The sequence below is a fragment of the Loxodonta africana genome, chromosome X (genome assembly GCF_030014295.1).
Source record: "Loxodonta africana isolate mLoxAfr1 chromosome X, mLoxAfr1.hap2, whole genome shotgun sequence".
Taxonomy (NCBI): Eukaryota; Metazoa; Chordata; class Mammalia; order Proboscidea; family Elephantidae; genus Loxodonta; species Loxodonta africana.
This window is the reverse complement of record NC_087369.1, coordinates 54,772,242-54,799,107: the sequence shown is the minus strand read 5'-3', so window position 1 is coordinate 54,799,107 and position 26,866 is coordinate 54,772,242. Positions and strand designations below refer to the sequence as shown.

Below are 26,866 nucleotides of genomic sequence, written 5' to 3'. Positions count from 1 at the left end.
CGGAATCGACTTGACGGCAGTGGGTTTGGGTTTTTTGGTTAACCTTCCTGGAAGCAGACTGCCACATCTTTCTCCCACGGAGCAGATGGTGTGCTTGAACCACTGACCATTAGGTTAGCAGCCAAACGTTTAACCACTGTGCCACCAGGGCTGCTTCAGGCATATAATAGAGGCTCAGTAAAATTTACTTCTCTCTGTACTCTCCCTCCCTATAGTTGGCCTTGTCTACCTGAGGACTTAGAGGGAGGACTTCCCATAAGGGTTTTGTTTTGTGGGAGTCCAAAACCAACCAAACCCGCTGCCATCGAGTCGATTCCAACTCATAGTGATCCTATAGGACAGAGTAGAACTGCCCCCAAAGAGTTTCCAAGGAGAGCCTGGCAGATTCAAACTGCTGACCTCTTGGTTAGCAGCCATAACACTTAACCAGTATGCCACCAGGGTTTCCTTTGTGGGAATAAAAAAAATAGGAGAGGGAAAATAGGAGGGAAATCATTTGTGGTTTGTCCTCTTCCCTCAATTGCTGACTAGGACAAAGAGTAGTTCAAATGTAAATAAGGTGGGTTTAGGATGGTTTATGTAGGGTGTGAGGCCCACCCAGGATACCTGCCCAGAGGAGAGAATACCTTAAACCTATTTGCAGGATTTTCCAAGAGACCTAATCCTGTCCTTCCTTTTTTGGTTTGGGAAGCAGAAAAACCAGGCTGGTCCCCCTTTTTTCCTTTAGTGCCTAAATCCAAGCTGTCACACATTTGAAATCAGAGCTGCTTTCTGGTGTTCTGACTCCTGGTTCAGGTAACTGTAGCTTACATTGAATAGCACCCTATATTTTACATCCAGTTAGCCCTCTAGAGGCTCAAGGCAGGCAAATATCACAATCTCAGATGAGGAGTTGGGGTTGGCTCCAGCCCTGGAAGATAGCAGTCTCCCATTGATTTTGTTGGTTGCCCTTTTAGAACCAAGAGCCACTGCGAGAGGAAGACTCCGATTTTATCCTGACTGAGGGCGACCTCACCCTGACCTACGGGGACAGCACAGTGACTGCGAATGGCTCCTCAGGCTCCCACACGGCCTCCACAAGCCTCGAGGGTGGCCGCAGAACAAAGAGCAGCTCTGAGGAAGTGCTGGAACGGGACCTGGGAATGGAGGACCAAAAGGTTTCAAGCCGCGGTACCCGCCTAGTATTTCCTCTGGAGGATAATGCATGATTTTCCTCCGAGCCCCTGAACCGATGGGGTAGGCCCACCGGTGGGGTGATGATGGTCGCAGGCCCCAGTGTTGTTTGAGGTGGGGTGTTGACAGAACTAAACTAATGCTTCTATTTTATTGGGGTCTGAAGATATCTTAACACTTAAAATTTAACCCAAGATGCAGATGGTGGGGCTAAAGTGTTTCTAAATCAAGACAAATGCAGACCTATTTCCACTTTTTCACATAGTAGTGAGCTATTTCAGAGTTAAACAAACAAACAAAATAGCATGCTTTAATGGACTCCTAATTCACTCACCTGCAATATCTGAATAAACTGAGGCAGGTGTTGGGGATTCCTCCCAGGAGAGGCTTCATATTAATACACAGCAGTGCTAGTCTAGCTTGGGCTCTAGGAGGGGACGTTAGGGGAGAACAGGCTAGAAGATGACAAAGGAAGGCAACTGAGGTTAGACCTGCAAGGATTATAGGACGCTGGTGTTAAATGGGACAGAAAACAAGAAAAGTCAATTTGATTGGAGGCTCCAGAGACAAAGTCTGCAGGACTGCAACCTCATATCAGCATTCCTGACTTTTATGCTACCTGTGTTCCGTCTAGGCTGGAGATTGGAAAATATATCTGTGAACATTTCAACATGGGGGAAATAATTGTAGCTCCTTCTCTGGAAATCTCCATAAAGAAGCAGTTACTGAAATGTTTAAAACCAAAGGCAAAAGTATTACACAGTTGTTTTTTTTAATCTGAGGACAGGAGGTATTTGCAAACTGCTGATAACACTGCAAAAATAATTCAACTCTTGAGGGCCACCCTATGAACTGACAGCCTGATACTTGAACTTTGCTCCGAGGGCATGACAGGGAAATGATTCAATAGGACTGAGATCTCTACTGTGAATTTAGAAATCACACTGAAATTATGGGATGCTTTTACCTGGGGAAGGGAAGGCAACCTGAGGAGCAAAAGGCTTGGTATTTAGAGAAGAGAAAGAAATCTTACTGCAAAGAGAATGCAAGGTAGTATTCTAAAGACTGGGTAGAATTCCAAACTTTGAGCTGGTGAACGTGTGAGATTTCAGTGGCCACATGAGGAATCAGAGGGGAGTTAATGGAAAGTTCAATATTATCCAACCCACTGAAGGTTCTGGATACTCTGAGATAAAAATACTTTCAAGAATCCAGGTGTCTTCACACCACTGAGTGCCATGTTGAGAAGGCATCTGGGGAGACTTGCATCAGCTTAATGTGTGGGTGTAGTTAAACTTAGTTTTTTAGTCTGGATTATTTCAGGGTAAGCTATTCTACCCGCCCTTACCTAAAGCAAGTGAAATACTGAGAATTCTTGGAAAAGTTTGAGTTTTTCCCCATGTCTCTATGCTTTAGTGCTATCACATTTGGCAATCCAATTTTTAAAAATGCTTTCATACATGTCATTTTTATTATGGTAAAAAACAAAATAGTGTCCCAATCAAGTACACCCATAATGAAATCAGACATTTAATCTTCTTAACTCATTTTAAATGGTTAATTTTTAAATAAGACATTGCTTTACACTCTATGGTCTTGTGTAAACCAAGAAAAATTAATTAGTATGAACCATATGAAAGTGCTGATACCCAACCATTTTTGAAAAACAGAAACGACAATTTCATACGGTTCAATATAATTGAATGAATTTTATATCAGACAGTCCTGTTTCCTTTCTCTCTACAATAAAGTCCATTTTGATTTTATAACTGTCCATGGGCTTTGTAAACTTGAAAAAAGCTAAACAACTTACCTAACCCCATGAGGCCTCAGAGCTACCTAGGCTAATGAAGGACTTAAGAAAACCTACAACTGACAGCCAGGGAAACAGCTTTCTTAGAGAGCCCCCGGAAAAGAGGTTATTATGTTGTGGTCTCAGGCTGCAGTGATTAAACGCTTGGCTGCTAACTAAAAGGTCAGTGGTTCGAACACAGTAAATATTACAGCCTAAGAAACCCTATGGGGAAGTTCTACTCTGTCCTATAGGGTCGCTATGAGTCGGAATCGACTAGACAGCAGTGGGTTTTCAGGCTACAGACAGCAGCTGCCAGGCTTAACAGAAGGCTGGAGATGGATGTATGTGCTCTGGCCCAGAACCAGCACAGGAGTTTTTCTTTAGTAGTCTCAGTAATGACTGTTATGCCATATAAACTTAAAAGGTGAGGACTTTTTTTTTTTTTTGGACAGGGTAGAAGATAGGGTAGTTGGCTTTTCATAAAGCCTAGCTTTTCTCATATGTTGCTTATTTATTTACATTAATTTTGGAGAAAAGAAGCTAACAGAAAAACCCTGATGATGGTTCTTAAGAGTCAACCAGGTAGGATACATCCTGTCCCCACTAACCTTAAGGGTTTGTTGTCATTTGGGTCTTCTAGGAAACTTTCAGCAAATCGTAAGAAATTAGCCTCATAGGAAGGAAAAATAACCACCGAGTTTCCCATCCTAGTCTTAGGTCAATGCATAGATTGTTGTGTTTTACCCCAGAGGGTCTCATAGTCTTCATAGCAAACATTTTATTCTGACCCATACTTCAGTATAAAAATAGATATTAGCTATGACCAAAATTTAGCTAGGATTAGTTATTTGATTACGTTTTTTATTGAGTGGATCAGGGTAAGTCACTTTGACCAATAATTCTAATTTTTCTGTTTGTAAGATGTGGGGAATAATCCTGACCTTTCAAGGGGTTCTGGGAAGGTGAGTCCATTCATCAAAATGCTTCCAACTCTAGAAGCATTATGCCTAAGCTGCAGACAAAGCCCAGAAACCATTTAATTCAAGGTGAACTACCTGCTGCCAATCACATAAAATTAGATTGAAACTGATGAGTAATGGTACACGCAGCTTAACAAAGTTCTTCTGAGAGGGTAAAAAAGTCACATTATAAACATTTGTTCTGAGTTGTGGAGAGGGGAAGATGGCAGGCAATTCATCAGTCTAATGTTCTAGAGCAGAGGTTCTCAAATCTGGCCAGTTTTTTTTTTTCCCAAAATACCAATGCAAGGGCCTGCCACCAGAGATTCAATTCAGTCAGTTTGGGGTGGGGCCTGGGCATCCATACTTTGTTCCGGAACCTCAGGCGGTCCCAATGGGCAGCAAGGGTTGAGAGCCTTTAGTCAAGAGCCTGCAGTAGACTCTTATTTGGAACCTTATTTGAAGAAAAGGCCTAGCAAGTTAGGGATTTTTAAAATTGTTAGTCAAGTGGAACAAACCATGTTGATCAATAATACAGATTGGGCAGCTGTGAAGAACATACTCCATAAAGTACAACCGAAAATGTCATGTTTGAAAACCTTAAAGCATGAAGGTGGGGGGAGAAGGGTGATAAGTATATGTATGAGAATTTAAAACCTTTCATCTTTGTCCCCATTTATGGAAAAAAGGTTTCGTCTTAACTGAGCTACTGACTAATGTGAAAGTTTCTTGGAAGCTATCTTTTCTATTTCATCTAGTATTGCAGTCAAAGACTTTCCTTCTCTTCAGACTCTACTTGTTCCCATGCTTAAATCCATGTTGTATTCCTCAGAATGAAGGGTGGGCCCACTTACTGCCAGGGAAAAGGTCCCACATTAAGTGGAAGGCTGTGACTGCTTTGCTGTCAGATGGTGGCTGTCAGTGTGGGAAGCAGGTAATTAGGAAGATGCACATTTTTGTATAACACTTTGACAAAGGGAATAACAAAATTCTTGTCGTTTCTTTTAATACTCTTTTTGGGGATTATAAGGAAATCTAAACTACTTCTAGAGAAGGAAATTTGGAATTTATTTAAGGTTGCATTTCTTCTTAGGAAACAAGTATCGGAAGGGCATACATGATTAAATGGACTCTGATCATCCAGGGTACTTACTAGGGTGCCCAGACAAATAAGCATTGATGCCTTGAAGCCAAAAATCACACTGTGACATCAAACATTTTGTCAAGCAAACGGCAAGGGGTTCTTTAGGCTGTGTTCTCTAGACCTTAAAATGTCCTCTGTTCTTTGACTGACAAATGACATCTCTTTAGAAAATGTGAAAAATGTTATCTCAGCCATCCATAGACATTTCAACTAGGGCAAAGTGGAGGTCTATTCTGTGTACCATCCCTCCTCCATCACATCTTTTCTTTGTCTTCAGTGGAAGCTAATGTACTCTTGTCAGATATTTAATGTGAACAAGTTATTTCCAACTGTAGAAACACCACTGATGCACTTAGGGAAGGCCAGTGGCAGGGCAGTTAAGCTACTCATCAGAGATGAAAATCATCCACTTGGAAACCTACCTTGGTCCCCATTGTGAGTTCTAAGAGATGTATCAGAAAGCCGATCTTACCATCAGCTCTAAATGTGATCTGGAATTATGAGGGCTATTGCAAAGTCGGCTTGCTGATTTAATAAGTATATGACTTCTTATTCCACTTCAGAAGTGGGGGACTTGACAAGTTTCACGCCTGCTTTTTGATGTTCTTAGATTAGTTAATACAGGAGTTAGTCTGTCAAATACATTAGAATGGTATTACTGAGTTTTGATCTCATATGTAGTTTTTTAAATAAGAGTCTGGCTTGCGAGTGTCTGATACAGTAAGCTGAAGGTATCTAGTGGCCAACAGTTATATTTTAGAAGTAACCCATCTGAATGTTGCTTTCACCACTTTGATACCTGAAAACACCTTCCCCCTTTCTAAAACCTAATAAGACAGAGAAATACTTTAGGAATCAATGCCAGTGTCTAACTAGGAAAATCAAGTAGATTCTTGGACTATCTTTCAAAACAAGACCTAGAAATAAACCATTTTTTCCAGTTTCAATTTTCATAGGCAGAGATTTTAATTAACAAACACATCTTGATTTTTTACTTAGTGCTAGCCAAAATTATAAAGAGCAAAACCAAAGTTTTTGATGTTGGTTTTATTTTTGCAAGTAGGGTATGCTATAACCATGGCCCAGATGGAATAAACAGGCAGCTGGTTTTCTGTTACATGAGCAGACAGAAAACTGTTCCTTGTAGAAAGGAGACGAGGAGGAAGGTCAGCCTGCTCTGGCACCTTCTGAAAAGGTCTGAGGCAGATATGAGAACACATAAGGGAAGTCACTTTCTTATTCTGGTGGCCACTTTTTAACAGGAATTAAAAGAATTGCCAAACATCATGGTCAAATGGACTCTTTGCCAGTGGAAAATTATCTGGTCCTTTATGTGTTGGAGGAACTCAGAAAAGGACTTATAAGTAGCACGAAGAACTCAAGAGCTGCCATCTAAAGCACTTACAAAGAGTTAAGATCTAAGTGTTCCTGGGTGGTGGTCTAATTGCATGGATGTGTAGGGGCCGATTTTTCTTGTAGTTATTCCATTTCAGGGCTTTGGAGAAGCACAGGAATGATTTTCAGTTGTGTTGGGTGTTAAGTGTATGGAACCACTCATTTAAAGTGATTTCATAGTAGGGTCAGCTCCTCCTAGGTTGTCTTTTATTTATTTATTTATTTATACAGAAAATACAGCTCGTACTTCCTCCTTAGAAGTTTTACAAATGGGTTTGGTTTGGTTTATTAAAATGATTAAGTAAACGGGAAGTTCACCAGGATTCATTTAGTAGCTGAAAAGCAGTTTTTAAAAATAGAATTGGATGAATTTAACATGGGATGATGTGATCTTCTGAGAACGTTTATAGACACTTACATACTATAATTGGGGAGAATTTTGTTCTCTCCTTCCATTCAGCAGTAACAAATGGGTGGTTTTAAAAAATCTCAACATTAAAGTATGTTATAACTGTGAAAATCTAGCGTTATCAGCAATTTTTCTGTGCAATAAGGAAAACTGCAGTTAAGCCCCTAAAGTGGTATCTCTCCCTATCATTTTACTTAATGTTTGCCTTTGTGCGTATGTTTAGATTGATATTGTTAAAGCTATCCACGTTTTCCTGCGCTTTACTGATATTTAACAAATTTTTCTCAAAGCTTTTTTAAAACTGAAAATAAAAAGATTTACTGGCTGAGCTAATCTTGTTTTGTGTTTTAAAAAAGTATCATCTGTCAGCAGAAAAGGCTGATTTTATTCCTAGTCTTCTTTTTTTCCTTTCTTTATCAAGGAAGTTCTTTTCTGGGTGGAAGCTATTCTTCTCCAGGGGTTAGCAAACTACCTCCCATGGGCCAAATCTAGCCCTATTTTTGTAAATAAAGTCATTAGTTTACATACTGTGTGTGAAAGCTTTCATGCTGCAATGACAGCAGAGCTCTGAGGAGTTAAGACAGAGACTGTATAGCCCACAATGTGGCCCTTTCCAGAGAAAGTTTTTGCTGACTCCTGATTTAGATGCTTGAAGAAATTCAGTTTTAAAATAGGGTTGAAAAATCATGGCAACAGATTTTTGAAATTTTTAAAATGTGCCTTAGGGTTAAAAGAAATACATTAAACCTGACCTCTGCCTACGATTTCTCCTGACCTATAAGTCTTTTACAGGCTTTGAGTGTAGAACCCTGTACAAAGCATCACTGAGTATTAAAAAACCCTGAGTATTAGCAACACCAATTTGTAAGATTTAGGCAAGTGGATTTGGCATTTCAGCTTTACGCTTAGGTTGTTAATGGATAATTCCAAAGATTCTTAAACCCAATATACAGTTTCCTTTGTATTCCTTTGTATGCAGACTGGCTTTTACTTGACCCCATGCTGTTAAATTATATCATAAATGCTGCTTTCTAACAAAACAAAACAAAAAATCCTGTCATTAACATGACTCCAAAGTTACAAAAACACCAGATAGAATAATTTAAAAGCAATAAAAATGTGTTTCAGTTCATTAGGGTTCTCCTACCCCAGGGACATAAAAAATACTGTTTTTTAATAAGTTCTAACCAGGGGATCTATTTGAAAGAGAGCTGAGTAAGTCAGGTTTAAAACACTACCACTCAGAACTTTTATTTAATATTAAGTAATTTAATCGAGAGAGACAGGACTGCACTTGGCCCTTATTCACATTGATGCTTTTGTCCAGACACTTGCTGATGTGAAATGGTACCAAATCACATCTCCTCTTTGTTGTGAGGACATGTTGTTCAAATGGCTCCAGCGGAGGCAGGTTCAGGCTGGGAACTAAAGTTCTTCTTATGGCCAAAATTGTCCACATCGCACTGTCACTTCCTTACTGGAAACTTCATCTCAGCCTGTGTGCCCATCATTATTTAACAGCTCACAAGATTCCTGCTCAGCAGTGTTGTACAGAGTTGGTACCAAGTCAAGTTTCAGCCTCTGACAGCATGGTGGATTGTCTCCACAGCACTGCTTCTTCAGTGGTGGGGCAGCACACGGAGTGCCTCAGTTCATGGTAACTGACCTGGAAGGGAAGGAACAAAGGATGTTTGAACTTCAGAACACATAAATTCATAAATAGGAAGCCTGTTAAACCCTGATGATGTAAGTCCTCTTAAATATGAAACCTATAATCTTCCTTATCCACACTGCACTATCCAATGCTGGAAATCCATACCAAATCTGTATCTGTCATTTCTAGTTTGTGAAGACAAACCAAGAGAAAATGTGACTCAAGAGGTATTTGTCTGGTGAAGGTAAAGATAAAAGATGGGGCCACTTCTGTCAGCATTACTGTTTTCTGCAGCTGCTGCTGTAGAGCACCTGTTGAGGAGAATTCAGCTTTCTGGGATCTGCTGGGAGGGTGAGTATGGGGGTGCTGTGATTGAAACTACCATTAGGTACCAACCATGTAACCATCCATTCTTCACTTGTGTATGGGTTCATATTGGTGAAATGAATCATGCCAAGAACAATCAACTGTTCTGTAAAACAAGGCTGTATATAAGCAATGAGTTCAGAGTCCTACCTCATGGCAGCTGAACTTTTTCTTTCATTTAAACACATTACTTGAGTTACTATATGTGTGGGTAGTGGAGGGTAGGCTGACTCTGGGTACATTTGTGCTACTTCTGCTAACAATTTCTCACTTTCTTGTGAACCTTCCCCGATCCTGAATGTGTAAAAAATTTGGTATTATTTTCTAATGAGGTGAAACTGTCCATTAGCTTAAGAGAACTAGTAATGTAAGTTTTGAGAAAGAAGCACTTTCAGGATGGTTTAAAATGTGCAATAAAGACTCACACATTAAGGAAAAGGTAATTTTATAAATTCCTTTAGCCCTTTCTATAAATCTTTAGTATTGTTAGTACAGGTTATTTACATAAAGAATCAACTTAATTTCAGTATAGTTTAGTTTAATAAAAACCAGTTTCCAGATGGGCTGACTTCTGGTTCCAGACAAGGTGGAATAGATGCACGTCTCCTTATTGCTCCCACAAAGTGCAGCTAAAACCCTGAACATAATATATGAAACAAAGATAAAACAAGTTTAAAGGATGGAGACAAGAAAGTAGACTGACTAGGGACCTTGGCAATTAAAGAACAACATGGCCATGAGTTCCCTTTTTGCCTTCTCAATATCCTGTAATGGGCACTGAAGAAGCCAGCAGGCTAGAAACACCAATAGTCATTGACAAAAAAAAAAGTACCCCGAAGAAAAGTCTGTTATCTGTAGTTAAAAGACCAAGAGTCAGCCTAGAAAGACAGAAATATTTTTATTATATCCACCTTATCCCAGCCAAGTACTACAGAAAAAAAAAATCCCCCCTTCCTGTCAGCAGAGGCCTATTTGGAAGCCAGGACTTCCAGACTACCACTCACACTTGGCAGTTACAGGTGGTGCACCCCTTCCTCCACCAGCGTGGTGTCAGTGGAGGCGTAGTAAAATAGACTATTTAAATTAGACCTAGAGACTCATAATACCCTAAATGACCATGAAAAAATCACTTGTCAAACCAAGAACCAAAGAAATTTCAACTTGAATGAGAAAAGACAGTGGACAGATGCCAACACTGAGATGACAGATAATGAAATTATTTGAAAAGGATTTTAAAGTACCTAAATCCTGGTGGCGTAGTGGTTAGGAGTTCGGCTGCTAACCAAAAGGTCGGCAGCTCAAATCCACCAGGCGCTTCTTGGAAACCCTATGGGGCATTTCTACTCTGTCCTGTGGGGTCGCTGAGTCAGAATGGACTTGATGGCAATGAGTTTTTTTGGGGTATCAAAAATAGGAGCCCTGGTGGTGCAATGGTTAAGAACTTGGCTGCCAACCAAAATGTCAGCAGTTTGAACCCACCAGCAGTTACACAGGAGAAAAGACCTGGTGACCTGCTCCCATAAAGATTTCTGCCTAGAAAACCTTATGGGGCAGTTATACTCTGTCTTATAGGGTCACTATAAATCAGAACTGACACGACAGCACACAACAACATCATAAAAATACTTCAATGAGCAATTAAAAGATACATTGAAACAAATTTTTCAAAAAGGTATCAGTTATCTAGTGCTGCTATAACAGAAATACCACAAGCGAATGGCTTTAAAAAGAGAAATTTATTCTGTCACAGTCTAGGAGGCTAGAAGTCCAAAATCAGGATGTCAGCTCCAGGGGAAGGATTTCTCTATCGGCTCTGGAGGAAAGTACTTGTCATCAATCTTCCGTGGTCATGGAACTTCTCAGCACAGGGATCCTGGGTCCAAAGGACACGCTATTCTCCTAGCTCTTGTTTCTTGGTGATATGAGGTCCCCATGTCTCTCTGCTCTCTTTTGTATCTCGAGAAAGATTGGCTTAAGATACAACCTAATCTTATAGATTGAGTCCTGCCTCATTAACATAACTGCCTCTAATCTTGCCTCATTAATATCATAGAGGTAGGAACCACAACACATAGGAAAAACATCAGATGACAAAATGGTGGACAGTCACACAATATTGGGAATAACAGCTTGACCAAGTTGATAACACATTTTTGGGGGGACAGAGTTCAATCTGTAACAAAAGGTCTCAGTAAAGAAAGAAATGTTACAACAACCAAATATAAATTCCTGTAGAGTACAATAAGCAAAAATTTTTAAAAAAAAATCATTGGATGGGCTCAATAGCAAAACAGAGATAACAGAGTAGAGAATTAGGGAACTTGAAAATAGAATAGAAATTAACCAATCTGATCAACTGAATATAGTGAAAAAAGATGAACTGAGCCTCAGGGACCTGTGAGATTACAATAAATGATCTACTATTTGTGTTATTGGAATTCCAGAGAGGACAGAGCTGAAAAAGTATTTGAAGAAACAGTGGCTGGAAATTACCTGAAATTTGGCAAAAGATACAAACCTACAGATTCAAGAAGCTGAGCATACCCTAGACAAGATAAACCCAGAGAAATACATACCAAAACACATAATCAAACTTCAGAAAAGTAAAGACAAAGAAAAAATCTTGAAAGCAGCTAGAAAGAAATGATGCATTACTTATGAGAACAGCAATTTGAATGATAGTGGATGTCTCATCTGAAACCATGGAGGCCAGAAGGAAATGTCACACCATTTTTCAAGTGCTGAAAAAAAATAACTGTGAATCCAGACTTCTATAATAATAATATCTTTCAAGAATAAAGGTGAAATAAAGGCATTCTTAGATGAAGGAAAACTAAGAAAAATTGTTCAAAACTGCTGTAAAAAAATGCTAAAGGAAGTTTTTCCAATAAAAAGGAAATAATAAAAGAACAAAACTTGAACATCACAAATGAAGAAAGAACAACCGAAAGGGTAAAAATATGAATAAATAGAGACTATCCTTTCCTCTTAGGTTTTTTTTTTAAATTGTGCTTTAGGTGAAGATTTACAGAGCAAATTAGTTTCTCATTAAACAATTAATACACATATCATTTTGTGACACTGGTTGCCAACCCCATGATGGGTCAAAACACTCTCCCCTTCTCAACCTTGGATTCCCCATTTCCATTTGTCCAGCTTTCCTGTCCCCTCCTGCCTTCTTATTCTTGCCCCTGGGCTGGTGTGCCCAGTTAGTCTCATATACATGGTTGAAGTATGTGTATTATTGTTTGTTTTATAGACCTGTTTAACCTTTGGCTGAAGGATAAACCTCAGGAGTAACTTCAGTACTGACTTAAAAGGGTGTCTGGGGCCATACTCTCAGGGTTTCCCAAGTCTCTGTCAGACCAGTAAGTCTGGTATTTTTTTTGTGAGTTTGAATTTTGTTGTACATTTTTCTCCAGCTCTGTCCAGGACTCTCTATTGTGATCCCTGTCAGAGCAATTGGTGGTGGTAGCCAGGTACTGTCTAGTTGTGCTGGACTCAGTCTGGTGGAGTCTGTGGTAGTTGTGGTCCATTAGTCCTTTGGGCTAATCTTCCCTTTGTTTCTTTGGTTTTCTTCATTCTCCCTTGCTCCAGATGGGATGGGACCCATGGAGTATCATAGATGGTGGCTCACGAGCTTTTAAGACCCCAGACGCTACTGACCAAAGTAGGATGTAGAACATTTTCTTTATGAACTATGATATGCCAATTGAACTAGATGTTCCCTGAGACCATGGTCCCAGCCCTCAGCCCAGTGACTCAGTCCGTCAGGGAGTCCGGATGTGTCTAATGAAGCTTCTATGACCTTGCCTTGATCAAGTTGTGATGACTTCCCCCGTACTGTGTACTGTCTTACCGTTAACCAAAGTTACCAATTATCTATTGTCTAGTTAGTGTTTTCTCTCCCCAGCCCCCCATAACCATTAAAGATTGTTTCTTTCTGTATGTAAACCTTCTAATTAGTTTTTATAATAGTGGTCTCGTACAGTATTTGCCCTTTTGTGATTGATATATTTCACTCAGCATAATGCCCTCCAGATTCATCATGTGAGATGTTTTGCAGATTCATCATTGTTCTTTATTGTTGCACAGTATTTCACTGTGTGTATGTACCATAGTTTGTTTATCCATTCATCTGTTGATGGGCGCTTAGGCAGAATCACGTTTAATAGTTGAGGCAAAAATTATAAGATTGTATGGTATGGTTCTCAATACATAGAGAGAAGATACTTAAGATAATTATATTATAAAGGGGGAAGGATAAAGGACCCTAAATGGAGGAAAGGTTTCTACACTTCACTCCAAGTAATAACATGTTGACACTAGTAGGCTGTGTGATAAATTATGTATAATCTATTATCTAAAGAAACCGCTAAAGTAAGCATATAAAGAGATACATTCAAAAACACTGCAGATAAATCAAAATGCAATTCTGAAAAATGTTCAAGTAAACTACAGGAAGGCAGGAAAAGGGGAGTTGAGAAACAGAAAACAAAGGGAACAAACACAAAACAAATAATAAAATGGCAGAATTAAGCCTTAACATATCAACAATTACACTAAATGTAAATGGCTAAATATACAAACTAAAAGAGACTGGCAGAATGAATAAAAACAGACGATCATATTCATGGATAAGAATTAGCATGAATCCGATCCTCAAAATATGAAGACTGATCCAGTCCCTACCTTTCTACTTCTCAATCATTTCTGATAGCAGCTGCCCATGCAGCACACTCACTCTCTGATCCTAGCCACCTGGAGCAAGGTCAGATCTGACAGGCGAAAAGGATACAGTCCTTTAGACAGCTAAAGAGACAGACACCAGCCACAAGTTTGGGATTCCACGTGACACCTTCACTTTCACCTGCTGGCTCCCCCTTTGCCCTTGGGTTTCATAATTCACTGCAACAACTCACATAATTTGTGGAAGTCATTACAGCAAAAGGATACAACTCAAGATCATCATAAGGAAGAGACACATGCGTAAGGTCTCAAAGGGTCCCCAACACCCAACATGGAGCTTCTGTGTTTGACAGGGGGAATCACCCTCCCTTCAGTGACCAGGAAGCTCTCTGAGTCTTCCTGTTCTGGCGCTTTAATTGGCCAGTCCTGCATGACTGGATAAATCATGCTTCCTGAGGCTAGTTGGTATTGGCCTCCCAGGTGAGTCTTTTTTGGTCTGCTAGCCCTCATTCACCAGCACAAATTTTCAGATGTGGCCTGGAAGTCCTAGACAAAAGCACCTCAATTATTCCAAGGTTTTTTTTCTCAGGAACCGAGGTTAAAGGCCACCTTACTTTGGGTAAATCTAAATTCTTTACCCCACCCTCAACTATATGCTGTCTACAAGAAATTCATTTCAAATATAATGATATTAGCATGTTAAAAAGGATAAACTATGCAAATATTAATCAAAAAAAGGAAAAGTGGGTATATTACTGTAAGATAAAATAAATTTCAAAGCAAATAAAATTACCAGGGACAAAGAAGGACAGTACATATAGTAAAAGAGTCAATACACCAGCAAGACATAGCAATCTTAAATGTGTATGCACCAAACAATAGAGCTTCAAATTACCTAAAGGAAAACTTGAAAGAACAAAGAAACATAAGTCCACATTTATAGTTGGAAACTTCAACACCCTCTCTCAATAACTGATAGAATCACTAGATAGTAAATGAGCAAGGATATAGAAGAACTGAACAATACCATCAACCAACAGGATTGAATTGACATTTATACCCAATAAAAGGGGTCCTGGTGGTGCAGTTGGTAAGCACTCAGCTGCTAACTGAAAGGTTGGCAGTTTGAACCCACCAGCTGCTCTGCAGGAGAAAGATGTGGCAGTTTGCTTCCATAAAGATTACAGCCTTGGAGATGGTGGAGTAGTCACGCTTCCGGTGAACCCTCTTATAACAAAGACCCCCCAAAACAAGTGAAACGATTACATTTATGACAAGCTAGAAGCCCTGAACATCAAAGGCAAAGTTAGAAAACAGACTGAGTGGCAGGGGGAGGGAGAGATGGTTTAGAAGCGGAGCAGAGTTGCCGGACCTGAATCGCTGGGAGCCCTCAGGCACCATTCCCGGGAGCGACTGCAGAGGGCCGGTGGTAGCGTTCGGCTGCAGTTTCCTCAGGGAGAAACAGCCAGCTGCACAGCCTACTCACACCTCCAGAACCAGAGAAGAATGGTGTTCTCGGCAAAAGCTAAGTACTTGCATATATTTTACCGCACCCCCAGCCCCAAAGCAGGCTTCAGTGGCTGTCAATTTCCCTGGGTCTGAGATAGGTCTTGTTGCATGCCCTGAGCCATTCTTCTGGCCCTGGAGAAGGAATAAATTCACAGTTGGGGAGCTAAGCACAGAAGTGGTCCTGTCCAGGCATAAACAGTCCATGGACTTTGAATACCATTCCCACTGCATGGACCAGTGCGGACCTATTTCAGGACAATAGACCCCTGTTGGCAGAATGCAACTGTTTCAGCTGTGTGGTGGAGAGGTGGGTGTTTGATGTTTGACACTGCTTTGCCTATGAAACAGGGTCCTCACCTACCCACATCAGGGACCTAAGGACTCATGGCTCCACTCAGGTCACCAAGCCACCTGCAACAGGGATCCAAGGAAAACTGGTACCTCCCAGTCCTTACAACCAAAGGCATTGGGTACCCAAGGTCCATCTGCAGAACCCACCCAAGTGTGCACTCTAAGGAACAGGGATGCACTTTCCTCACAGACACTCAGGGGATGATTCTCAGACCCCTGCCTTGTTCAGAGCATGACACCCTGCTGCAACCAGATACCTGTACCTACACCAATCACCCCTGAACCTCTAAGACTGTAAGACAGAGCCTGTACCACACACCTGCTGACCAACTACCTGGACACCTGAGCTGAATCTATACAAGAAAATTGAATGGACTCCTAGGCTCATATACCTGATAACAGCTCTAGCCACCTGGTGACAGGACGTTAGAGCTTCAAAGGCAAAAATAAGCCAGCTCACTCAAGCAACCTATTTGGACATATCAAAACAAAACAAAGCAAGAAGCTAGGATACAGTAAGCAAACATAAACTAATACAATAATGTACAGATGGCTCAGAGAACAGAGTCAATATCAAATCACAGAAAGAAGTAGACCATGATCACTTCAATAAGCTCTCAAAACAAAGAATCAAGGGATCTTCTGGATGAAGGCGCCTTCCTGGAATTATCAGATGCAGAATACAAAAGATTAATATACAGAACTCTTCAAGACATCAGGAGCGAAATCAGGAAGGAGATCAGGCAAAATGCAGAACAAGCCAAGGAACACACAGATAAAGCAGCTGAAAAAACTAAAAAGGTTATTCAAGAACATAATGAAAAATTTAATAAGCTGCAAGAATCCACAGAGAGACAGCAATCAGAAACTCAGAAGATTAACAATAAAATTACAAAATTAGGCAAGTCAATAGAAAGTCAAAGGAGCAGAATTGAGCAAGTGGAAAGCAGAATTGGTGAGACTGAAGATAAAGCATTTGGCACAAATATATTTGAGGAAAAATCAGATAAAAGAATTAAAAAAAAAATGAAGAAACCCTAAGAATCATGTGGGACTTTATCAAGAGAAATAATCTATGAGTGATTGGAGTATCAGAACAGGGAGGGATAACAGAAAATACAGAGAGAATTGTCAAAGATTTGTTGGCAGAAAACTTCCCTGATATCATGAAAGATGAGAAGATATCAATCCAAGATGCTCATCGAACTCCACATAAGGTAGACCTTAAAAGAAAGTCACCAAGACATGTTATAATCAAACTTTCCAAAACCAAAGATAAAGAGAGAATTTTATGAGCAGCTGGCGATAAATGAAGAGTCACCTACAAAGGAGAGTAAGAATAAGCTCAGACTACTCAGCAGAAACCACGGAGGGAAGAAGGTAGTGAGTGGGATGACTTATATAAAGCATTGAAGGAAAAAAAGTGCCAGCTAAGAATCATATATCCAGCAAAACTGTCTCTCAGATATGAAGGCGAAACTAGGATATTTCCAGATAAACAGAAGTTTAGGGGATTCATAAAAACCAAGCCAAAACTACAAGAAATACTAAGGGGAGTTCTCTCAATAGAAAATCAGTAATATCAGGTATCAACCCAAGACTAGAACACTGGACAGAGCAATCAGATGTCATCCCAGATACGGAAATCACAAAAATAAATCAAGATTAAAAAAACGCTCAAAACAGGGAAACAGTGATGTCGTTATGTAAAAGAAGACAACATTAAAACAATAAAGAGGGACTAGGAAATGTAGTCATAGATCTTTCATATGGAAAGGAAGACAAGGCAATATAAAGAAATAAAAGTTAGGTTTAAACTTAGAAAAATAGGGGTAAATATTAAGGTAACCACAAAGGAGACTAACAACACTATTCATCAAAATAAAATACAAGAAAAAAATAGAGACTCAGCAGAAACAAAATCAACAACAACAAATTAGAGGAAACGACAATATATAAAGATGAACTACTCAGCACAAAAAAATTAAGTGGGAAAAAGAAAATGTCAACCACACACAAAAAAGACATAAAAATGACAGCACTAAACTCATACCCATCCATAATTATACAGAATGTTAATAGACTAAATGCACTGATAAAGAGACACTGGCAGAATGGATAAAAAAAACACGATCCATCTACATGCTGCCTACGAGAGACACACCTTAGAGACATGAACTAAAACTCAAAGGATGGAAAAAAATATATCAAGCAAACAACCATCAAAAAAGAGCAGGAGTGGCAATATTAATTTCTGACAAAATTGACTTTACAGTTAAATCCATCACAACGGAAAGAGGAGGACACTATATAATGATTAAATGGACAATATACCAGGACGATATAACCATATTAAATATTTATGCACCCAGTGACAGGGCTGCAAGATACATAAAACAAACTCTAACAGCACTGAAAATGATAGTAGGAGACTTGAACACACCACTTTCAGTGATGGACAGAACATCCAGAAAGAAACTCAATAAAAACATGGAAGATCTAAATGCCACAATCAACATGCTTGACCTCATAGACATATACAGCACACTCCACCCAACATCATCCAAGTACACTTTCTTTTCCAATGCACATGGAATATTCTCTAGAATAGACCATATATTAGGTCATAAAGCAAGCCTTAGCTGAATCCAAAACATCGAAATATTACAAAGCATCTTCTCTGATCAGAAGGCCATAAGGCCACATAAACCAGAGATTACATCAGCCTGAGACCAGAAGAACTAGACGGTGCCTGGCTACAACCAATGACTTCCCTGACAGGGAACACAACAGAGAACCCCTGAGGGAGCAGGAGAGCAGTGGGATGCAGACCTCAAATTCTCATAAAAAGACCAGACTTAATTGTCTGACTGAGACTGGAAGGATCCCAGAGGTTATGGTCCCCAGACCTTCTGTTAGCCCAAGACTGGAACCATTCCCAAAGCCAACTATTCAGACAGGGATTGGGCTGGACTATGCAATAGAAAATGATACTGGTGAAGAGTGAACTTGGATCAAGGAGACACATGAGACTGTGGAGACACATGAGACTATGTAGGCAGCTCCTGCCTGGAGAAGAGATGAGAGGGCAGAGGGGGTCAGAAACTGGCTGAATGGACATGAAAATAGAGAGTGGAGGGAAGGAGTGTGCTGTCTTAGAGGGAGAGCAACTAAGAGTATATATAAAAAAAATTTTAATATAGCAAGGTATATATAATTTTTTATGTGAGAGACTGACTTGGTTTGTAAACTTTCACTTAAAAAATTTTTAAAAATCTACATTAAAAAAAAAGATTACAGCCTTAGAAACCCTATGGGCAGTTCTACTCTGTCCTATAGGATTGCTATGAGTCAGAATCAACCGGATGGTAATGGGTAATGGGTACCCAATAACAGTAGAATACACATTCTTTTTAAGTGTACGTGAAACGTTGACAACATAGACCATATCTTGATTCAGAAAACGAACCTGAACAAATTTAAAAGAGCTGAAATAAGACAGAGTGTGTTCTCTAAACATAATGGAATCAAACTAGAAATCAATTACAGAGAGATAACAGGAAATTCTCCAGACACTTGGAGTTTAAAGAACACACTTCTAAATAACCCATAGGCCAAAGAGGAAGTCTCAAGCAACACCCCCCCAAAAAAACCAATATATTGAATGAATGTGGAAATGTGACATATTAAAGTTTGTGAGACACAGCTAAAGCAATGCTGAGAGGGAAATTTATAGAACTAGATGCTTATATTGGAAAAGAGTAAAAGTCTCAAATCAATAAATTTAAGTGCCTATCTCAAGAAACGAGACAATCAAAATAAACCCAAGGCAAGCAGAAGTATGGAAATAATTAAGGTAAGAGCAGAAATCAAAGAAACTGAAAAACAGTACAATGGAGAAAATCAATGAAACAAAAAGCTAGTTCTTAAAAAAAAAAGATAAACTTCTATCAAGACAATAAAAAAGAGAGAGAAGACACAAATTAATCAATGTCAGCAATGATATGGGATCTCACTACAGACCTCGCAGACATTTAAAGGATTTAAAAAATACTAAGAATAACTCTGAAGTATAACTGAAGTCCCCGGGTGGCGCAAACAGTTAAGCAGTTGACTACTAGCCAAAAAATCGGCGATTCTAACCCACCAGAGGCACTTCCGAAGACAGGCCTGGTGATCTGTTTCTGAAAAGTCACAGTCTTGAAAACCCTATGGAGCAATTCTACTCTGCACACATGGGGTAACCATGAGTTGGAATCGCTTGACAGCGACAACAAAGAATAACTCTACACATATAAATTTGGCAATGTAGATGAAATGAAGCAATACCTTGAAAAGCACAAAACTACTATAATTCACCCAATAAGAAGTAGATAATTTGAATAGTCCTATAACTACTAAGGCGCTCTGGTGGCACAGTGGTTAAAAGCTTGGCTACTAACCAAATTTCATCAGTTCGAATCCACCAGCTGCTCCTTGGAAACCCTATGGGGCGGTTCTACCCTGTCCCATAGGGTTCCTATGAGTCAGAATTGACTCGACAGCATTGGGCTTTTGGTTTATAACTACTAAAAATATTAAATTCATAGTTAAAAGACTTCTCCCAAAGAAATCTCCAGGCCCAGATGGTTTCACTGGAGAATCCTACCAAATGTTAAAAGTAGAATTCACACCAATTCTATACAATCTCTTCCAAAATTTATGAGGCCAGTATTACCCTGATACCAAAACCAGACAAAGACAATACAAAAAGAAAATGACTGGCCAATATCTCACTAATTTAGATGCAAAAATCAACAAAATATTAGCCAAAAATTCAACAATATATAAAAAGGTTTCTATATCATGACCAAGTAGAGTTTATTCTAGGATGCAAGGCTTATTCAGTATTTGAAAATCAATCCATGTAATCCACCATATTAACAAGCTAAAGAAGAATCACATGATCATATCAGTTGATGCAGGAAAAAAACTTGACAAATTTCAACACTCATTCATGATAAAAATTCTTAAACTAGGAATAGAAGGGAACTTCTTCAGCTTGATATAGAATATCTACAAAAACCTACATCTAACCTTATGTTGAAAGACTGGATGCTTTCCTAAAATGGGAAACAAGGCAAAGATGTTCACATTCACCACTCTTATTCAACATAGTACTGGAAGTACTAGTCAATGAATAAGACAGGAAAAGGAAATAAAAAGCATACTGACTGGTAAAGAAGAAATTAAACTGTCTATATTTGCTGATGACATTGTCTATACAGAAAATCACAAGGAATATACAAAAAAATCTAGAAATAATAAGTGAATTCAGCAAGGTTATAGAATATATGAGCAATATAAAAACTTATACTATTTATAATTATTCAGAATAAATACTTAGGTACTACATTGTTATTAGGTGTCAAAAAGTCATCCCCCAATTCATGGTAACCCCATGCAAAATGGAACAAAACATGGCCTGGTCCTGTGCCATCCCCATTATCAGTTAAGGATTGTACCATTGTGATCCATAGGGTTTTCACTGGCTGATTTTTAGAAGATCATCAGCCTTTTCTTCCTAATCTGGAAGCTCCACTGAAACCTCTTCAGCATCATAAAAAACTCAAAAATCTCCACTGACAGACAGGTGGTGGCTGTGCATGAGTGCACTGGCTGAGAACTGAACCTGGATCTTGCACATGGAAGGCAAGAACTCTACCACTGAACCACCAATGCCGTCTAAAATACTACATAACTACATTAATCAAGACAGTGTGGTACTGGCAGAGGAACAGACACACAGATCAATGGAGCAGAATAGAGAACCCAAAAATAGATCCACACATGTACGGCTAACTGATGCAAAAGCATTTCACTACAAGAAGGATAGTCTTTTTGACAAATGGTGCTGGAGCAGTCAGCCATCCATAGGCAAAAAAATAAACCTTGACCTAAACCTCATACTTTGTACAAAAATTGACTCAAAATGGATCATAGATTTAAATATTGACAAATACAAGCTATTCTAATTTTTTTAATAACTTTTATTAAGCTTCAAGTGAACGTTTACAAATCCAATCATTCTGTCACATATAAGTTTACATACATCTCACTCCTTACTCCCACTTGCTCTCCCCCTCTTGAGTCAGCCCTTTCAGTCTCTCCTTTCTTGACAATTTTGCCAGCTTCCCTCTCTCTCTATCCTCCCATCCCCTCTCCAGACAAGAGCTGCCAACACACTCTCAAGTGTCCACCTGATATAATTAGCTCACTCTTCATCAGCGTCTCTCTCCCACCCGCTGACCAGTCCCTTTCATGTCTGATGAGTTGTCTTCAGGGATGGTTCCTGTCCTGTGCCAACAGAAGGTCTGGGGAGCATGGCCGCCGGGATTCCTCAAGTCTCAGTCAGACCATTAAGTTTGGTCTTTTTATGAGAATTTGGGGTCTGTATCCCACTGATCTCCTGCTCCCTCAGGAGTTCTCTGTTGTGCTCCCTGACAGGGCAGTCATCGATTGTGGCCGGGCACCAACTAGTTCTTCTGGTCTCAGGATGATGTAGGTCTCTGGTTCATGTGGCCCTTTCTGTCTCTTGGGCTCTTAGTTGTCGTGTGGCCTTGGTGTTCTTCATTTTCCTTTGCTCCAGGTAGGTTGAGACCAATTGATGCATCTTAGATGGCCGCTTATTAGCCTTTAAGACCCCAGACGCCACATTTCAAAGTGGGATGCAGAATGATTTCATAATAGAATTATTTTGCCAATTGACTTAGAAGTCCCCGCAAACCATGTTCCCCAGACCCCCGCGCTTGCTCCGCTGACCTTTGAAGCATTCATTTTATCCCGGAAACTTCTTTGCTTTTGGTCCAGTCCAATTGAGCTGACCTTCCATGTATTGAGTGTTGTCTTTCCCTTCACCTAAAGCAGTTCTTATCTACTGATTAATCAATAAAAAAACCCTCTCCCACCCTCCCTCCCTCCCCGCCTCGTAACCACAAATGTATGTGTTCTTCTCAGGTTTACTATTTCTCAAGATCTTATACTAGTGGTCTTATACAATATTTGTCCTTTTGCCTCTGACTGATTTCGCTCAGCATAATGCCTTCCAGGCTCCTCCATGTTATGAAATGTTTCAGAGATTCGTCACTGTTCTTTATCGATGCGTAGTATTCCATTGTGTGAATATACCACAATTTATTTACCCATTCATCCGTTGATGGACACCTTGGTAGCTTCCAACTTTTTGCTATTGTAAACAGAGCTGCAATAAACATGGGTGTGCATATATCTGTTTGTATGAAGGCTCTTGTATCTCTAGGGTATATTCCCAGGAGTGGGATTTCTGGGTTGTATGGTAGTTCTATTTTTAACTGTTTTAAGATAATGCCAGATAGATTTCCAAAGTGGTTGTACCATTTTACATTCCCACCAGCAGTGTATGAGAGTTCCAATCTCTCCGCAGCCTCTCCAACATTTATTATTTTGTGTTTTTTGGATTAATGCCAGCCTTGCCGGTGTGAGATGGAATCTCATCGTAGTTTTAATTTGCATTTCTCTAATGGCTAATGATCGAGAGCATTTTCTCATGTATCTGTTGGCTGCCTGAATATCTTCTTTAGTGAAATGTGTGTTCATATCCTTTGCCCACTTCTTGATTGGGTTGTTTGTCTTTTTGTGGTTGAGTTTTGACAGAATCATGTAGATTTTAGAGATCAGGCGCTGGTCGGAGATGTCATAGCTGAAAATTCTTTCCCAATCTATAGGTGGTCTTTTTACTCTTTTGGAGAAGTCTTTAGATGAGCATAGGTGTTTGATTTTTAGGAGCTCCCAGTTATCGGGTTTCTCTTCATCATTTTTGGTAATGTTTTGTATTCTGTTTATACCTTGTATTAGGGCTCCTAGGGTTGTCCCAATTTTTTCTTCCATGATCTTTATCGTTTTAGTCCTTATGTTTAGGTCTTTAATCCACTTGGAGTTAGTTTTTGTGCATGGTGTGAGGTATGGGTCCTGTTTCATTCTTTTGCAAATGGATATCCAGTTATGCCAGCACCATTTGTTAAAAAGGCTATCTTTTCCCCATTTGACTGACACTGGTCCTTTGTCAAATATCAGCTGCTCATACGTGGATGGATCTATGTCTGGGTTCTCAATTCTGTTCCATTGGTCTATGTGCCTGTTGTTGTACCAGTACCAGGCTGTTTTGACTACTGTGGCTGTATAAATAGGTTCTGAAGTCAGGTAAAGTGAGGCCTCCCACTTTCTTCTTTTTCAGTAGTGCTTTGCTTATCCGGGGCTTTTTTCCCTTCCATATGAAATTGGTGATTTGTTTCTCTATCCCCTTAAAATATGACATTGGAATTTGGATTGGAAGTGCATTAAATGTATAGATGGCTTTTGGTAGAATAGACATTTTTACTATGTTAAGTCTTCCTATCCATGAGCACGGTATGTTTTTCCACTTAAGTATGTCCTTTTGAATTTCTTGTAGTAGAGCTTTGTAGTTTTCTTTGTATAGGTCTTTTACATCCTTGGTAAGATTTATTCCTAAGTATTTTATCTTCTTGGGGGCTACTGTGAATGGTATTGATTTGGTGATTTCCTCTTCGGTGTTCTTTTTGTTGATGTAGAGGAATCCAAGTGATTTTTGTATGTTTATTTTATAACCTGAGACTCTGCCAAACTCTTCTATTAGTTTCAGTAGTTTTCTGGAGGATTCCTTAGGGTTTTCCGTGTATACGATCATGTCATCTGCAAATAGTGATAACTTTACTTCTTCCTTGCCAATCCGGATACCTTTTATTTCTTTGTCTAACCTAATTGCCCTGGCTAGGACTTCTAGCACAATGTTGAATAAGAGCGGTGATAAAGGGCATCCTTGTCTGGTTCCCGTTCTCAAGGGAAATGCTTTCAGGTTCTCTCCATTTAGAGTGATATTGGCTGTTGGCTTTGCATAGATGCCCTTTATTATGTTGAGGAATTTTCCTTCAATTCCTATTTTGGTAAGAGTTTTTATCATAAATGGGTGTTGGACTTTGTCAAATGCCTTTTCTGCATCAATTGATAAGATCATGTGGTTTTTGTCTTTTGTTTTATTTATGTGATGGATTACATTAATGGTTTTTCTGATATTAAACCAGCCTTGCATACCTGGTATAAATCCCACTTGATCAGGGTGAATTATTTTTTTGATGTGTTGTTGGATTCTATTGGCTAGAATTTTGTTGAGGATTTTTGCATCAATGTTCATGAGGGATATAGGTCTATAATTTTCTTTTTTTGTAATGTCTTTACCTGGTTTTGGTATCAGGGAGATGGTGGCTTCATAGAATGAGTTGGGTAGTATTCCGTCATTTTCTATGCTTTGGAATACCTTCAGAAGTAGTGGTGTTAAGTCTTCTCTGAAAGTTTGGTAGAACTCTGCAGTGAAGCCGTCCGGGCCAGGGCTTTTTTTTGTTGGGAGTTTTTTGATTACCGTTTCAATCTCTTTTTTTGTTATGGGTCTATTTAGTTGTTCTACTTCTGAATGTGTTAGTTTAGGTAGGTAGTGTTTTTCCAGGAATTCATCCATTTCTTCTAGGTTTTCAAATTTGTTAGAGTACAATTTTTCATAATAATCTGAAATGATTCTTTTAATTTCATTTGGTTCTGTTGTGATGTGGTCCTTCTCGTTTCTTATTCGGGTTATTTGTTTCCTTTCCTGTATTTCTTTAGTCAGTCTAGCCAATGGTTTATCAATTTTATTAATTTTTTCAAAGAACCAGCTTCTGGCTTTGTTAATTCTTTCAATTGTTTTTCTGTTCTCTAATTCATTTAGTTCAGCTCTAATTTTTATTTTTTCTTCTGGTGCCTGATGGATTCTTTTGTTGCTCAGTTTCTATTTGTTCAAGTTGTCGGGACAGTTCTCTGATTTTGGCTCTTTCTTCTTTTTGTATGTGTGCATTTATGGATATAAATTGGCCTCTGAGCACTGCTTTTGCTGTGTCCCAGAGGTTTTGTTAGGAAGTATTTTCATTCTCGTTGCTTTCTATGAATTTCTTTATTCCCTCCTTGATGTCTTCTATAACCCAGTCTTTTTTCAGAAGGGTATTGTTTATTTTCCAAGTATTTGATTTCTTTTCCCTAGTTTTTCTGTTATTGATCTCTAGTTTTATTGCCTTGTGGTCTGAGAAGATGCTTTGTAATATTTCGATGTTTTGGACTCTGCAAAGGTTTGTTTTATGACCTAATATGTGGTCTATTCTAGAGAATGTTCCATGTGCGCTAGAAAAAAAAGTATATTTTGCATCAGTTGGGTGGAGAGTTCTGTATAAGTCAATGAGGTCAAGTTGGTTGATTGTTGTAATTAGATCTTCCGTGTCTCTATTGAGCTTCTTACTGGATGTCCTGTCCTTCTCCGAAAGTGGTGTGTTGAAGTCTCCTACTATAATTGTGGAGGTATCTATCTCACTTTTCAATTCTGTTAAAATTTGATTTATGTATCTTGCAGCCCTGTCATTAGGTGCATAAATATTTAATATGGTTATGTCTTCCTGATCAATTGTCCCTTTTATCATTATATAGTGTCCTTCTTTATCCTTTGTGGTGGATTTAAGTCTAAAGTCTATTTTGTCAGAAATTAATATTGCTGCTCCTCTTCTTTTTTGCTTATTGTTTGCTTGATATACTTTTTTCCATCCTTTGAGTTTTAGTTTGTTTGTGTCTCTAAGTCTAAGGTGTGTCTCTTGTAGGCAGCATATTGATGGATCGTGTTTCTTTATCCAGTCTGTGACTCTCTGTCTCTTTATTGGTGCATTTAGTCCATTTACATTCAGGGTAATTATAGATAAATAAGTTTTTGGTGCTGTCATTTTGATGCCTTTTTATGTGTGTTGTTGACAATTTCATTTTTCCGCATACTTTTTTGTGCTGAGGCGTTTTTCGTAGTAAATTGTGAGATCCTCATTTTCATAGTGTTTGACTTTTTGTTAGTTGAGTCGTTACGTTTTTCTTGGCTTTTATCTTGAGTTATAGAGTTGTTATACCTTTTTGTGGTTACCTTATTATTTACCCCTATTTTTCTAAGTAAAAACCTAACTTGTATTGTTCTATATCGCCTTGTATCACTCTCCATATGGCAGTTCAATGCCTCCTGTATTTAGTCCCTCTTTTTGATTATTGTGATCTTTTACCTATTGACTTCCATGATTCCCTGTTATGTGTATTTTTTTTTATTTAATCTTAATTTGTTTTTGTGATTTCCCTATTTGAGTTGATATCAGGACGTTCTGTTTTGTGACCTTGTGTTGTGCTGATATCTGATATTATTGGTTCTCTGACCAAACAATATCCTTTAGTATTTCTTGTAGCTTTGGTTTGGTTTTTGCAAATTCTCTAAACTTGTGTTTGTCTGTAAATATCTTAATTTCGCCTTCATATTTCAGAGAGAGTTTTGCTGGATATATGA

The 26,866-nt window shown here is 39.0% G+C and overlaps 2 protein-coding genes across 3 annotated transcripts in view; one reads left to right on the top strand and one right to left on the bottom strand.

Moving 5' to 3' along the window:
- The window catches only part of SLC9A7 (solute carrier family 9 member A7), a 289,782-nt gene extending 281,734 nt beyond the window's left edge, over nucleotides 1–8,048 (top strand). Inside the window, exon 16 of one of the 2 annotated variants that reach the window (XM_023557924.2) lies at nucleotides 957–8,048. In XM_023557924.2, coding sequence (XP_023413692.1) covers nucleotides 957–1,208 — 252 coding nt within the window. In that variant the 3' untranslated portion in view covers nucleotides 1,209–8,048. The remainder of the gene's footprint in view (nucleotides 1–956) is intronic. The other variant, XM_010597732.2, reaches the window with a different exon arrangement.
- The window catches only part of CHST7 (carbohydrate sulfotransferase 7), a 56,459-nt gene continuing 36,786 nt past the window's right edge, over nucleotides 7,194–26,866 (bottom strand). The window contains exon 2 of the mRNA XM_003417972.4: nucleotides 7,194–8,541. The gene's annotated coding sequence lies outside the window, so the exon portion shown is untranslated. The remainder of the gene's footprint in view (nucleotides 8,542–26,866) is intronic.